Below are 16912 nucleotides of genomic sequence, written 5' to 3' on the forward strand. Positions count from 1 at the left end.
GAAAGAAGACCCTGCATGGTCTCTAGCGTTTCACCAACTGTTATTGATTTACTTTAAAAGTTGGGTAGAACACGAGAAATTAATAGACTGCCATATGCCCATGTACTGCATCTGCTACAGCAATTTATTCTCGTGGTTATTTTATTACCTTCTTTGGGAACTGAAGGAGATAAGGATCAGCATCCTGACACTTGGAAATTAGCTTGTTTCCATGACTGTCAACAGGATAACAAGAATTAATCCTCTAATTTCAGTCTGAAAAATAGTGTGAGGAAGTCCAATGAAGAAAAGAAAAATTGTTTCTGTGTTTATAAGAGAGGGGAAAAAAAGTGTTTGGAAGAGCAGTGGCCTTATTATGCTGGCAAGCCTACCGCCCATGAGATCAGTGTTTTGATGAGCACGAGGACTGGTGCCAGAGGGGGACGGGAAGGAGGAGAAGAGACTTCAATGAGCTGAAAATGCGGAGAGAGGAGGAGGCAGGGAAGTGGTTCAAGAATGAACTAGGTCAAGGGTGGGTTTAGGACAAGGGAAAGCAGAGCATTCTTGCACAGGAACAGAGCTCGGGAGTACCTCAAATATGGGTCCTGAAGACTGGAAAGAGAGATGAAAGGGAGATAAATGGTTACTCTCACCTACAGGTGAAAGGAGATGGAATAAAAGGAGAAGGATTCACAGTGGATCTTGCATACAAGACAGCATGCACCTTACGGTTTGCCTGACTGCTCGGCAAAGCTTCAGCAAGAAGGCTCCAAAACAGAAATAAAGCCTTGGTGTATTTCCAGGAACTGCTCTGTAACTATTTTGAAGTCCTCTAGCTAGGTACCAAAGATCTTAAATGAAGATGCCTGTGGGTTTGGGGATTGTTGCGTTTTTTGTAACATCTCTCCAAAAGACTTTCTGCACACGGGCAGCATCAAGTTGTGTCCCACCTCAAGGCTGAGTTTGCCAAACAGATTTATTTGCGGGCTTGCCATCCGCTTCAAGGTGGGAGCTCCATTTCAGCACTGGTATCACCTGGCTTGCAATCCTGCTGGAGTCTCAGTTTTTAGTTCAGAAAGTACAGACTTACTGTATAAAAGTATAGATAATTCTGCTAGAAAGTACTTAGAAAGTACTACCATGTTTGGAGATACTGAAAGATTATTCTGTTATGAGTTTAGTTTAAGTTCTTATAAGAAGAAAAAAAAAAAAAAAAAAAGAAAAAGCTGTATTCCTTTACATAAAAACACTCATCACAGCAATCTTGGAGGTAAACCCTGTGCTTACACAAAGAAACCTGCATATATTAGTCTCTCAAACACAAGCCCAAACCTATAGATTCAAAGTGTTCAGTAATAGCTCAGCATACCAGTGGGAGAGGTCTGGGGGAGTGGCAAGAAAAGAACATCACCTTCTCATCTCCCACTAGAACCACAGGCTCTATCCCCAGCATTTTGAGCCTGGACCACTGAACCCAGTTTCAAGGGGATCTGCTCAAAGCAGTCACCCGCACACCCGCCTTGGTCTTGTGTTCCAAGCCGCAAACAAAGCCTCTCTTAAATGTGGTTTGATTGACGCAAATCAAGAGCTGAGCGGGTGATTCATAGTTGTCAGACCGTAACACTTGCATAAAAACCAGCATGTGGACAAATGTGCTGATGCACTCAAACGCTCAGCCCTGTCATGAAAGGCACTGGAGTCAAACGCAGACCACTCACAATAAGGTCTTTTCTTATTCTCTCTCCCCACAAGCCCCCAAAGACATTTTGGATTTTCCTAAGTAGCAGAGTTGTAACAAATCTTCAGGCATAAACCTGTACCTGGCATCTTGCTGTACTTCCCCACAGCTTGGCAGGAAAGATTAGTATGACAAAGAGAGTCAAGGTGTAATCCCAGTGGAGTTAAGGGATAACCCATAACCAGACGCCACCGATCTCCTGCAGTTTGACAGCGGGGCTGCCCCCCTGCCAGCCATGTATTTTGACCTTTCCATTCGCAACCTAAGTCTAATCCCTCTCCCTCCATGGTAAAAACATTGTACATTTTCTTTCCTATGAGCTTCAGAGGAAGAGCAGGACCACACAGGTCTGTGGCTGGGGACAGAAACATTTTGCCCCATTTCACAAGGGCGTCATCAGAAAAGAGCCAAAACTGCATCCGACCAAACCCCAAGCTACAGCTCCTCTTGCTGATCCTGAACTGGTCCCACTTTCCTTGCACCTCACGCAGGCTCTGCATAGGGCATTCACAGATGCAGATCACACTAGGATCCTTCTATAATCTCCACGCATCTCAGTCTAACTTACCTAGGAGAGACACCATGAAAAGCAAACACGACCTGACGCCGTGGCTTCATCCTCCGAGCGGTTCAATTGGAAGGTCTGCAGTCTGGAGCCATGAGACAGCTGCAGCCTTCTTGTCAAGGAGCTGACACACTTTCGGAGGAAGAGGGTTGAGTCAAAAGAACGCTTCCTACTTCAGTAAGGCCACATCTGCCCCAAAAATCGAGATGAGTATCCTGCCCCTGCACCCACAGGGCTTACAAAAGCACTGAACCAAGTCAGAACTTCATACTAGAACCTGGATTTGCAAATTTGGGAGAAACTGCATAGATCAGTAAGAGCTCAGTTCTCCTCCTAGCTGGAAAAGGGTGAGAATTGGAGGAATGAGGGTCCTGGCCACCAGCGGCAGGTTGGGGTTGTGCTGCTGTAGCTCTCCCCACCACACACGGGGACAGCACACAAACTTCTGCCACAGTTAACTCACGAAAATGACACTGTTATATTGCTGCAAACAATTAGGAAACAAAAGATAATACAAAAAGTTCCTGCTGACAACACAAAAGCAAGATATTGTTTGACACTAATCTTTTCGTAAACCATTTCAAGAGAAACGTGACTGTAAGTACAAAGATACACACAAACACTTAAATATGAGAAGAAACTTCTTCCCAGTGAGGGTGACAGACACTGGACCAGGATGCCCAGGGAGGTTGTGGAGTCTCCTCCTCTGCAGACATTCCAACCCACCTGGACACCTTCCTGTGTAACCTCATCTGGGTGTTCCTGCTCCATGGGGGGATTGCACTGGATGAGCTTTTGAGGTCCCTTCCAACCCCTGACATTCTGTGGTTCTGTGATGACTTCTGAAGCAACTCTTAAATCCAAGATGCATCTTGATGATACTGAGGTTGCCAAGGTACCTAGGAACACCACAGACCTCTTCTCCAACAGTCTCTCTAAATGAGATACCATCTTTCTTCTGAGGAGCTGGAAAAAGGTGCCAAGATCTACCCCATGGCCTGCACCAAACCTATGCGCCCCAACCTCCAGTTCTCTGAGCATGGCAATCCAACCCAAAGCCTCTGCATCCTGGGCTGGCTTTGCTGGTAAAAGGCTACATTCTGCACCTGAGCTCCCAAAAGAGACCTCCTGATCCATCCATATCCCACAGCCCTCCAGCTCCTGGTGTTCTGAGGCCTCCTCCATCACCACCTGCATTTTCCAGCCCCTCGTTTCTTCTTCCAGCTGGAGCCCAGACCCAGCTGCTGCGCAATGACCCAGGGAAAGTGTCTCCACCAGCTCCTTTGAGGAGTAGGTACAGAACAGGCTAAGCAATGGAAGGGACCACCACCACAAGCCCACAAGGCTCACTTTCCCCCACCATTTTCTTAACTTTAGCTGGAAAAAAAACACTAAGCCAAGCTGGCAGCAGCATCCAGGATCCTGGGAGAAAACGGAATCAAACCAGCAAGTACCTCAGACACAGGGTACCTCCACATCGACATCTCAGGTTGGGCCAGTGCACTTCAGAAGGGCATCTCCTGGGACACACCATTTAAACCATGTTCTAGTTTGTATCTTGGAGACATTTCAGCACACAAACGAGATTTTTCTGCAGAAAAATTAACCCAGGAGAGATACTCCAGGAGCACACCTAATGGACTAGAAGAGCTTTCAGTATAACACATCCCTTCCAGCTGGTTCCAAAGGTACAAGCCTAAAAGGCTGGAGGCACCCAAGTTCGACATCTCTGCATTACTGCAGTTAGGATGAGCCTAAGGAGAAGTCATTCCACCAACATGAGAATATCAGATCTAACTCGCTAGGACGAAAACAGAGAGAGAGGAAGCAGAAAACAAGGAAAGGAGATTTCTCAGAAACATATTATCATGAAAGAGTGAATTCTAGCAAGTTTAATACTGCAGTACCACAGTTGTCACCCCTCCTTGGTTTCTGGTTTAGTCATCATTTAGAAAAAAAACACAACTCAAAGCACAAAACACTCATGAAGTTGGTTGATGGAGCACTGCAGCGTGTTGCTGAGAAGGAAATTAAAAAGCTAATTTGACTCGATATTTTTCAGTGTAAACACATTAGGTCCCATGTTGTTTTTAAGTACTATGTCAAATATATAAGCCAGTAGAGTTGAATACATTCTAGAGCTCCAGGTATTACAAGCCACTAAAGTAACTGATGTCCAAAAATGTTCTGGCAGCTCATACTTTAGAGTAGATAAAAACACAAATAAGATTACAGACAATGAGGTGCTATCAAAGGGACAGCACCAGAAAAAAGTATTTAATCTGAGCTTCAAAAACCTACAAATCGCTATTTTTTTATAGTTAGCTCCCAGGATACTCCTCTGTCTCTGTTTATAGTAAATTATCTGGTGGGAAGACTTTTTTTCAAGTAGTGTTGAGTTCTCAGTAGAGCAAACTAGTAAGTGCCCATGCAGCCATGGCAGGATTTTTCCCCCGTTACATTGCTGCCCAAGAATCTGGCAGGATGTAACCTCAGCTGTGCTCTCCGAACAACAGATCGCTTCTTATTTTGCTGGCGAAAGGAAGAGAGGACGGGATTTTTCAGGCAGGACCCTCCAAGCAGCTGTCTGGAAGTATCAACAGCTGGAAGTCAAAGCACGTTATCTTAAAAATAGAGAAGGCAGAAGATCAACATGTGAAGATCAGGACAAGGCGACAGACAAGAGCAAATAAATACTTCCAAATATAGTCCCCATGGTAAATTTCTATAGCTCTTAGGGTTTGGGGTTTAGGAAACTATCAGCATGACTAACACATTTAGGAAGTCCAGAAATGAAATCTTGCGTTGTTTTTGGCTTAATGCAGGAAATCAGCTTTAATGACAACCTAGAGTTAGCTCTGTAGTAATTTTCTTTCTGCTTCATTGACATCCATGACAAGACTTTATTAGCAGGGCTAAAATTAAAAACAAAACATTTTTCCCAGCTGCAAAGAATGCTTAAGCATTCACTGACACCTCATGAAAAGAGACCAAAAAAATTATTTCAAAGCAATTCCATCACCTTTTTGTATTTCAGCTTTTCCTAGTATTTTGCATCAGAAGTTTTGCACTTTGTACACACAGGACCACAGATTTTGCATCATCAAGATCAACTGCTGTGAAAAATGACTGTCATAAAGGGCAGCATGTATTGTTATATCACAAATAGAATTATGACTTTAACTCGGAAAACCAGCAAGAACACACTCAAAAGGAATATTGTTGGGCAACAATGATTCTGACTTTGCTCAACGTTTTCAGGATTTGATGCAATCCACTTACAAGCATTAGAAGAAGTATCTGAATAGATTGAAGATTTTTATAGGATGGGAAGTGATTTTTATTTAAACCACTTTCCCCCTATTTGGCATCTAAACACCATACAATTAATGCTTATGGACAGGGAGTGGTGGAAGCCCCAGATATCACTAATAACATGATTTAAGCTTCAAGACTTCAAAATCCTGCCCACCCCCAGCCTAAAACAGTTTGTGCAGTACCACCCAATGACTTTGTCCCCCATTCCCTCCCATTCAAGAGCACTATTATGGCACATTTCATTTGCTCTTACATCAAATACCTCATTTTATCAGCTTTTCAAGGGGCTCTAGTGCCACTGTGAAACACCCCAGACTCCCTCTGAGAAGCCAGAGGCAATTTGGGATCCACAATATTGTCCAGCTTGGGAACTCCCTGTGGAATCATCTAAACCACACGCAGATACCTCCAAAGCTCTATGGTTGAGACGCCACTGAACAGCCCCCACAAAGCATGGTTTGGGGAACACTGTTTGCAGAGAGATTTTAAAAAACGAGAAAAGTCTAAGGGATGCCTGGCAGGCAAAAAGCTTTGCTAGCTGCAGCTGTTCCCTTTAAAGTATGCGGAAGGATTGTTGGGCATCAAACAAACTAGTTCAGAGTGGCCTAACACCATTTCACTTTCTAAAACCTTGTACGTTTTGTTTGGTTTTGTTTCAATAGCTACTATGTAACAGAGAAACGACATGGTACAAACTGAGGTGATTCCTCCTGAATTTCTTTTTTTGGAAGGCTTACACCACAGGAGTTTAACACTGTTGAGGAACAGAATTCAAAACTAGTTCTTCCTGAGCTTGGCCACGCTTCCCAGTACCCTCAACACAAATCCTGGTACTCTTGCCAGGAGAGCTTCTTTGCACACTAAATACAAATAAAGGCTGTAGAATCACTGTTCACAACCATGGTCACTCAAAAAGCTCAGTACCAGTAATGAGGTTATGGCAACAAGTCTACAATTGGGAGAAAAAAAAAGCTCTCTCTGCTTATTTCGAAAGGGTCTCATTTCTCACAGAGATTTTCGTATTTTTAAATCCTGTGCGGTAACAACCTGACTTTCCCTCTCCCAAGTACCCTTTTTCTAACGGTTTTGAATGTTAAAAAAAAGAGTTACAGCATCTAGCGAGTAATGTGGTTGGAGGTTTTATTGACACTTGTTTAGCATGACCAGGACGGCTCTTACAGCTTTACCACTTGTGAATAACGGACACATTTAAAAACTAAAGTCAATAAAATGCATGGTGCATAAATATGAGAAGCATATTCAGAGTGCAGACCTTTTTTTAGGGAGTTCCCCACACACAGCTTAATTAGTTGGCAAGAACTGGTTAAGCAGCAAGGGCAGCACTAGATGATTTATTGCCACACGAGATACCTCAGAACAGCAAACATGATGAAAGAGACACCCGTACAAGGAACTGCGCTCACACCTCTGCAAGAGCCACACATGGATCATTTCACATCATCAAATCTGAAGCAGAGGTATGGGTTGCTGTCTTTGTTCTGTTTTAAAAATTCAAAGAAGAAGTGATGTTTGAAAACCCTTAGAGATTTAGGAAGAAAAATAAATGCGAAACTTGCAACAGATTTTGCTTGAGCCATTTTCTCTGACATTAGAGAACCTCTGCTTTAGAAACAGAAAGGAGAAAGAATAGAGAAAGGAATAAGAAATCGTGATTATGGAAAGGAAACTTGGTTTTGCTAAATCGCCAGAGTCCTGTTGGGGAGGGAAATTACCCAAGCAACAGGATGAAGCAATTAAACAAAAGGGATCACCACGAATGCTGCGGCTCAAGGCTGCAGTACCTTCACTCCTCTCCACTTTGTGTAACTGAAACCCTTAGTACTGGTTTGCTTCTTTTTTGCATGCTTGTCAACTGAAAACAAAGACATCAACCACTTAAATAAAGCAAATATTACCCACGCCATGGAGAAACGTATCCCCAGAGCTGACCTCAAGCGCGTTCCCGACACGTGCAGTTTTAATCGTGACTTAAAGAATCACCAGCTCCAAATATTTAATGTCAAACTGGAAAGAATTTTCTAGATGCACTAAGAATTGGACTTGCTGCAAGAGTCCCAGAAGAATTTTGGCTGATAAATTGCTTATATTGCTTGAATACCAGTGTGGCAATTAGGAGAAGAAAGAAGGAGGAAGGGTTGCATACGCATCAAGTTCAGTATAGCAGAGTTACAGGTAGGGAAAGGACAACTTTTCAACCCCTCCAGAAAAGCAAACAGGAGTAGAGAGACTCCCACAGCACCTGCTTTCACCACGGTGGGAACTACTCCCACTTAAAAGAGCAGTTTAGCACGTCCCCGCTCACATAAGGAGAACACAAAGGCTCTCGAGCCGGCACTTCTGGGAAGACGCTGCTGCTCGGCCTTGTAGCTATTTCTGGTGAGCGGGGCTCAAGGTGCAGACAAGCAAAGGGCTTGTTCGCACAGGAATTGATCTACACAGCGCGGATTGTACAAACAGTTGTTTCTTTTGCTCGTCTCCGCTCCACCGGCATCTCTCACGATAAAACCGCGCTCGGCAGTACGGCAGCTGCTCTCAAACGGCAGAACGGCGAGCAGCTGCGAGGTCTCTAACCGGGAACTCTAGGTGAGTTTTGGAAAGATGTTCACAAAATACAGCTGCGAAGCCTTGGCGTGCAGCTGTATGCAGACACAGAAGAGAGCAGTGATCTCTTTCCATGCTATTCTTTTCCATTTTTTTTTAAAAAAAAGAACAAAAAACAACAAAACATAAAGCCAATTTTCTCAGTTTCGCTATAAATCTTTGTTGAAGCATATCTGCACCAGACTTTTTGAATATTTTCATGGCAAGCTGGGTAGCCCCAGATTCTGTTTTCGGAAAAGATAATCCAATTTCTTTTAATGCTGTTACTTCTACTTCAGTAGGTTATTATTTTCTGTAAATTTACGCTTACCTTTCTGCGTCTCTGCGTAGAAGACACAGCTATATCGCGCCCTGGAAGCAAGAGCAGCGTGTCTGAAGCCGACCACCTCCCTCTTTTCAGCGCTGTAGGACTGTAACATATCGCTCTGCAGGGCTGCGAACCAGCTCGCCTTGAACAGTCTTGCGCAGGACCAACCCTCGAAGGTCGAGAGAAGCGTTTCGCTTCTGAGGACGGTGGAAAATCCACTGTGGCAGAGAGAAGACGAAGCACGGCGTGCGAGACAGCGTCCTTCTGGGAACTGCTGCCGCTCAGGCTGGGAGAGCCAGAAATAGCTGGTGACCGACCGGGCAGAGATCAATGGGTGAGGTGGTCAAAGGTACGTGATAAACACAGCTCGCTGCAGCAACAGCTCACGTTTAGCACTGGAATATATATGCACAAACTGGAGCTAAATCTGCTTTAAGCAATTAGCACCAGTCCCCAAACAAAATGAACTGCGGACAACCTCTCTTTCCTCACCAGCCCTTCTAGAAATAAAAAAAACAAGTCTTCTTACACCTATTTATTACACCAAGCTTGACACGGAGCTGGCAGCTGCTTTACCCACTATGGTCATCCTCCCAGGAGGAGCAGGACATGGAGCTGGAGATGCATCAACTGCAAGGACAGCTCTGCAGAGCACCTGTCCCTGGCTGCTGTGACCCTTCTGCACTCTCCAGCAACAACAGAGTAAATGAAGGCTGGGAAAATGCTATAAACAGGTAGAGATTAAACAATCAAGTTGTTCACCACACATATGAGTGCTATGTTTTATATGGCACCAGCCAGGGAACACCTCTTCTCTTTTTGGTTAATCAGATTTTCAGAGCTTTATCAGGACAGGGCCCAAAACCTGCAGTTTAATTCTGTGGTATGAGGAGTGTCCCCTGCACAAAGATTCCTTATCACCTTTCAGTTTTAAAATTTAATGACAACGTGGAGAAGAGAACCAAGGCTCAAACTGAGAATATATCCAGAGCTTGGGGCCCTGCAACTCTCTCTCATCACAGGTAGAAGCCACTGGAAGAGAGGGGGAAAACCAACACCAAACCTTTGTTTTCCCATCAGTGATTTACCCAGTTTAATTTTGCTAGCTGTGCATTGCAAAATCAATGCTTACCTAAAGAGCTCCCTGCCTGTTGAGCAACATGGTCTATAAATGTTGCAACTAAAGCTGAGAACAGGGGATGACACCCCCAGGAATCCCCCTCTCCTCACAAGATCCCTCTGGTTCAGCTCCGATAACCCAACTCTGCTCCCCCGGACCAGAGAGAAGGGAAGCGAGGAATACACAGATTGCAGGGCCAGATGCAATAAACACAAAACCCTTGCACACCAGCGTTCAGCTCTGCTTTTAGCCACTCGTTTCTCTACCTTTATGGACTCGCTTCACAGATCTTAACTGCGAATATACCTTTTGGGATGAGCAAGCACATCATGCCTGACCCTGGCAACAAGTGCACCGGCCTTTGCAGAGCTCCACGGACATCACTGCTCCGGAATATTGCTGCAGAGAGCGCGAGCTGAACATCTTTTCTTTGCTATGCCTTGAGACCCGGCGACCAGCCCACAGAGCTAAATCAAGTCCTGGTTCTATCCTGCGACAACACAGCTGATTGAGACATTTATTTCATAGAGCTTCTGAGGGATTCATACAAAAAGACTTGCAAACAACCAAATGCAAAAGTTAATATGGGCTATTACTAGAGAAAACTCACCTCTTCAAGTCAAGGCAGCAGTGTGTTACATTAGCTTAGCAGAGGAAAAAAGTTTGGAGGCTCTCTTGCAATTAGTCCAAACGTAAACACCTTCCAAGAGGAGCTTATTCCAAGATGCCAAATTACAAGGCCGTGCCCCACGGAGAAGATGATGGGTCAGAGGTCCAGTGCCCAAACCCACCGTCAGTAATGTCAGAGTTACACCAAAGTGCCTTTGAACGAATGAGGGAAGAACAACATTCTACAGGGACCGTGTGATCACTTGGACATTCATAAATCACCCATAAAAGCTGGAGGCTATTTTTCATCCATTTTAGACACAATAACTAAACTAAGGGCATTGCATTACTCAGGAACATACATTTGCTCCCCACAAGGTTCTCATCCGAGCATTCGCTTTAAAACCTAGAGGATCTCAGCTGACCAGCCAGCACTAAAACAGCAGGCCTACTTGAACAGAAATACCTCAATATCTGTTATTACACCCTCTGCGCCTGAAAGCTGCCTTCCCAAGGAGCCATAAACCATTCGACCTCCAAGCTAACGCAGACTCCACAAAGGTTTTGCTGCAGCCTCAGCAGGTGAGAAGTCATTCGCCTCTTCACGGCATTTACCTGAATGAGAAGAGGCTTTTTTTTTCCTTTAAAAGGAACAAGCTCAAGCCAGCCCTGGCTGACTTAAGGTGAAATACCTGCGTGTAAAGGAGCTATTCTGTTTAACAAGGGCTGTTCCTGTGCTTGTCACCAACGGCTGCTGTCTCCCTCTGGGCGAATGGGGTACAGAGACAAAATGCTTGTTTCTGCACCAGAGATGCATATATGCATTTGTATATATGCACGTTCAATACATATTTTTAATATATAAGCATATTTAACAGCAGTAGTAATTCCTATTTATCATGAAAACCCTATTAGCCACTGATACTACCTCAATTCAGACAGACCCTTGCATTTGCCAAACAGATTGCACAGATATCAAACTGTTCTATCCTACACCTTTTTCGTGGTACACGCCCCGAGGAGCTGCTGTGGGGAGCTGCCAATTGCTCAAGCCCCTGATCTTGGTGGCAAGGAAGACAGAGCCGCATTTGCTTGGAAGGTGCTCTTTGCACCCATCACAGCAAGGTGGTGTTTCCCCCTCTCCTCTTGTAAATGATGAAAGGTTCATTTATTCAGGAACCGACTACAGCAAGTGCTAGCTTACCTGGGAAAGCTTCCCATTCACCACAGGCAAGCGGAGTTTGCAAGACATGAATGTCTGTTTTATGAATATGGGCACTCCGTGCACGCTCAGAGTAAGACATGTATAAATACAAGGATTGTGCACACAGGCAATACATTATATATCTAAGAAAAAAACAAACAAACAAACAAAAAACCCATGAGATGCAAACCAGTACAAAAGCCTAAACAAGCACTGGTCCAAAATGGTACTACCTCATCTTCTAACATTCACAGGATAATATCCCTAGCTACTCCCTCTCTATGACATCTCCCCAATATACTCTGTCAGCACACACCACAGCCCAAAATCATCCTATTCCAGGTGTGCCACAGGTATCCAAAGCACAGACTATAGCCCCACCGTGTGCAAGCAGAAGGCACAAGGATCCTCAAGCAAAAGACACTGGTATGGGAAGCCCTGTATCCTTAAGAGCCATCCGGATTATGCGGCCCCAAGCCCTTCTTCAGCATCATAAAAATTTACCACTATGCTAGTCTGCCTAACACCCCCAAAATGATGTGTTACTGACTTATCTCGCAGCTTTCATCCAGACACCTATCAAGCAAGATACTGGAGAAGCTGGATTTTGGGAGGAAGGTGACAAAGGGATGAGAACAAGCCCGCTCCGCAGCATGGATGCCAAGGGACGGGAGTTCCTCTGAGCTCCCTTGTCTTTTTAGGGGAAGATTGCAAAGCTTTAGAAACCAGCAGCTGCCTTGGGGCAAGATGTGCAATGATCAGCTTGATTGTGCCATGCTTCAGCTCACCAAAAACATCATCTTCTGCAGCAGCCGCAACCCTGCAGGTGAGTGCAGGATTAAGAATTGCTATTTGAAAAAAAATAAATCCAAACGTATAAGGGTTAACAACGGAGATAATGGCATTATACTCAGCAGGTTTCATCCACTATGAAATTTGGAGGAAATATTCCACAAGCACATTATGCACTGTCTGAAACTAGCACCAAAATTTACTCCAGCAGGCTCTGTTTATAGGACATTCCTTCCTCTCCTGCCAAAGGATAAGGGCCAGGTGAAAGCGACGCAAAAGTCAGGGCAATTAATCTGCTAAATGCGTGACTCAGTGCCCATCACAAAGGAGTGAAACAGTTCATTTCACAGCTTTAGAAGAAAGAAACAAATTCCATGTCTGAGCAGACATCAGCTACCCTCTCCTCAGTAGGGCTGAAAAGCTTTATGGACTTAAACTCCTGTTTCATTTTAAAATAGACTGCTGCAGAACTGTAATAATATGACAAGCTGACAAAGTATGTAAGTTAATTTGTATCAGCCTTTAATCAAGATGGTTTCTAGTGGTTTTCCTTTATTATTCTTTCAGTGTCAAGGACAAACTTAAAGTTACAACAAAGAAGCCAAGTGCATCCCCACAACAACGAGCATCTTTGAGATTCACCACTGCTGGTATCTCTGCGTTTCTGCAGCACAGCTCACAAACACCCAAGCAAAGGACACACATCCAAGTACAAATAATGCAATCACCTTCCAATAACGCGTACACGAAAGCTTCTCCCACCCATGGGATATTTCAGCTGCTGCCTGTGGACCGGGTTTTCTCCTGATGCCGTCCAGAAGAGGGAAAGAGACCGACAGCCAGAGCTGGAGACTGACTGCTGCAAAAATTAATGCTCTCCTTAAAGTCTGAGTAGGCAGAACCTGACAGGCCTTAAGTACCATCCACCAGAGACACCGGCTTTAAAAAATTGCCTCACTTGATTCAGCAGTCTGAGTTAACAGCTCCCTTCAATAGCAATGCACAAAGCAGCTCCCCCTCGACGTTTCTTCTTAGTCCAGCTACAATTCTCCCTCGAAGGCCAAGACTTACAAAAGCAGATAACAAACATACATCCTCATTATTAGAGGAGCTGATTCAATGCTACTTTAAAGAAGTAAAATTCTGTGCATTTCCTCGATATTTAACAAACCCCTTATAGCTTTTTAAGTCTCCTTAAGATCTTGTATGATAACAACAGATATTTAGATACGATAAACAAAAAGGACAGAAAACCAGCTGTCTATCCGATCAAATGCAGCCCCTCAAATTGCACTTTCTTGCCTGTTTTCACTGGAGGTTGTATGTTCTTGTGTGCAAAACGCATGGTATGTCTTGGCTGGTTTGGGAGGGGAAAAAAAAAGAATTACTCTGTAAAACGGCACCATTTTGACAGCTCACCCTGCATGGATTCATAGCGGGAGGCTTTTTGAATCCTTTACCCCACCCACAGTTACTAGAAAGGTAATGCCAAAACACCCCAGCAAATATCAAGACGCTATTGAATTAATGCTTCCAGTTAGAAAGAATAAGGTGTGGGGGAGCTGTGATCAGACAGAGAGGTTTTCTCTGGGCTGATGTGGGGGCTGCACAATCACTTGATGAACTGTGTGATTATGGGCTGGGGTGGAAACTATCCTCCACACACGAAAAACCCTGCTGCAATCCCAGCGTAACATCAAGCAACAACAGAGAAAGCCAGACTTTATAGAATACTAAGGGCAAGGACACAACTTGAGCAGAGATGTTCCTCGTTTCCCTCACTGTGGAAACCCTCCCCGTTTGGGTAAATACAACCTTAGTCAACAGGGTGACAAATCTGTACATAGATAAATGTCACACACTGACGTCAGTGCCACAGCAAGCTAATCAAAGTACAACCTTGATCTATTTTTAAACCCTAGTTAATGTATTTTTCTTTAGCAAAAAAAAAAAAAGAAACCCAAACCAAAAACATATCATTAAAGCTCATCTTTAAAAAAAAAAAAAATATATATATAAAAAAATTCTATACAGCAGTAAAACAGAGCACACATAAAAGCGAAGCTACACCCAACGCCAAAACTGGCTGCTCCATCCGATGTGTCACTGCACTAGAAAGCAGAAGATAAGGATTTGGGAAACCACACACACACTCATCAGATTGGCACTAGCGTTTGTATTGGAAATTTACCCAGACAGGTTAAAAATAACCCCGCGAACGTTCACAGCCATGCTGAAGGTCGCTTTCGGCAGAGCTGCTGTTTTTATAGTAAGAGCTCCTGGCGACATGTGACTCGCTATTGCTGGTATTTTTGTCCCCAGAAAACATGCAGCACAACCAGGTTCCCTTGGCTGAGAATTAAGGTCACGGAGGCTGGTCACAACCAATACGGCAGTGTCACAGCAGAGACATCAAGCCCAGCACCTACTTGATTGACTTGTTTCCCTTCTTAAAACTAACCCTCCGCTGACTTGCATTGTAAAATGTCATTTCTCTCTACCAGCATTCTCTGGCCAACATGCCCGTTATGCAATTCCACGGTTTTAAGCCCCATTACCAGAGGGTCCAGTTTCAATAACGTGAGAGTCGGCACGGTGTGAGAAGTGTTTACACGGACCAAGCCACAGAGCTTCCCAACCTTCTGGCTTTGCAGAGCACCAGCTTGGAGAGAAGAACATTATAACCTTCAGAAAGGCACCTTTGTAAGTGAGCTGGCCAAATGTCCACTATAAACAACTGGAGGAGAATGTTCTCCGTGGTGACCCTAGGGACTCAGGCTGGGCTCCGCAGTCTCCATTTAGAAAGGAAGCGATTTCCACCAGGAATGCCCGATGCTGCCTTTTGTTTTGGCTTCACTGCCATCTCAAGGAGTTCATAGGTGCAAGAGGCCTTGTGCTCCCCTGCAGTTGTGAAGCTGTCTATAAATGTTTCATGTGAAGGGAAAGAAAGTGTCTTCAACAGTGAAATCTCCAATTTAGGGGAATGCGCTCAGTCATGAAGCTTCATTTTTACTGGCGACAACAGCAGGAGACAACTGGCCAAAGGACAGGAGAGGCAGGCTACACAAAGTTACAATACAATCCACATGGCAAATTAGTATGTTGAGGTTGGACCTAAATATTCAGATCAGATTCAAGTTACAGAAGGAACAACCAAATACCTTTTAACAGCCAAATCCCTGTTCCCATCAGAACTTTTTCAGAGGATTCTGTGTTTCTTTTTTTTGAAAGGCATATAGACCATTTGGAATACAGACCATTTTTCACATTTTCATCGGCCGTAGCTCAGCCTCACCTGCAAGTAGGACCACGCAGCTGCTCACTCACTCTCCCCCCAAAAGTGGGATGGGGAGAGAATTGAAGATGGAAAATAGTAATAACAGAATATACAAAACAAGCGATGAACAATGCAATGCTTACCACCCACTAACTTGTTTGTACCCAAACAGCAGTACCTGCCCCCTGGCCAACTCCAGTTTATATACTGGGCATGACGTCATATGGTAAGGAACACCCCCTTTGGCCAGCTTATTCCAACTGTCCTGACTTTGCTCCCTCCAGTTTCTTGTGCACCTGGTAGAGCACGGGAAGCCATAAAAGTCCTTGACTACCTGGCAACAACCAAAATATCCGTGTATTATCAACATTCCTCTATTAAATCCAAAACACGGCTACTATAAAGAAAATTAACTCTATCCCAGTCAAAACCAGGACACCATCCCATCCAGTCTCCTTCACGTTCGCCCCCTTCAAGCCATGCTCAGTACAGACTCAACCAAGAACAAAGCTTGAGCACGTATGTCCATAGGGTACTTGTAACGCTCTGTCTTTCTCTCTAGGAGTCCAGATCCAGTGCTCATTATCAAGGCTCATCATCCTTTCACACGGTCATGGTCTCACTTTCAAAAGATTGCTCTCCCACACTCCAGCAACTCGCAGAGCGCCAGCTACAAAAGCCTCATTACCTGAGACAAAGCCCATCCTGCTACTGGTTTTCCAGGAATGGAAGAATCCTCTATTTTGTTTTCTAAGGCTGGTTTGTTCACAAATATTAAGAACTTCTTCACAGGTGAGCTGACAGCCCTTGTCACTGGAACTTGCCAAAGTCATTACCTGGTGTTAGTAGACTGCACAGTGACCACATATAATGGATCCAAGTCCCCTTTTATTGGTTTGTCCCTGAAAGGAGAGGCGGTACAGATTGGAAGCTATTTGTAATGTCTGGCAACAAGTGTTCGCGTTGATCTCTTATCCTCATTCTTTGCTGGGTTTTAAAAGAAGAAACTTGCTGTTTAAAGGGAGCAAGAATCTTTAATTCACTGCCAGCGCTTGCTTCAGCTGAAACATACAAGTGATCTAAGGATTTCTTGAAGTTATCTGTACTTAACAGATAAATGAAGATACCAGCTTCATGAAAGATTTCTGACTTATTATTCCTCACAGACACCCAGAAAGTAAAAGCCTGTTTAGCATCTAAGGTACGTTACACAGCGGCCACCCAGTAAAAAGCTGTCAGTGCAGAACAGAAAGATTTTTATTCAGCAGAACATGAAAGCTTCATCCATAATATACTCGCAGCCGTCAGTGAAACAGCGTGTTGAGGGGAGCCATAAATCAGCATTGCCGGGATGTAGCCAGGACACCCAGCGCGGCTCCCA

General features: G+C 44.3%; 1 protein-coding gene across 23 annotated transcripts in view; it reads right to left on the minus strand.

Moving 5' to 3' along the window:
* The window catches only part of HDAC4 (histone deacetylase 4), a 228949-nt gene that overhangs the window by 166889 nt on the left and 45148 nt on the right, over nt 1–16912 (minus strand). For 5 of the 23 annotated variants that reach the window (XM_021296930.2, XM_021296928.2, XM_013369282.3 and 2 more), the window contains exon 1: nt 8533–8751. The exons of 13 other annotated variants lie outside the window; for them this stretch is intronic. In XM_021296930.2, coding sequence (XP_021152605.1) covers nt 8533–8641 — 109 coding nt within the window. In that variant the 5' untranslated portion in view covers nt 8642–8751. Of the gene's footprint in view, nt 1–8532; nt 8925–16912 lie in introns of those variants that run through there. 5 more of the 23 variants (XM_065069239.1, XM_013369280.3, XM_005509227.4 and 2 more) reach the window with 4 other exon arrangements.

This window comes from Columba livia, chromosome 7 (assembly GCF_036013475.1).
Source record: "Columba livia isolate bColLiv1 breed racing homer chromosome 7, bColLiv1.pat.W.v2, whole genome shotgun sequence".
Classification (NCBI taxonomy): Eukaryota; Metazoa; Chordata; class Aves; order Columbiformes; family Columbidae; genus Columba; species Columba livia.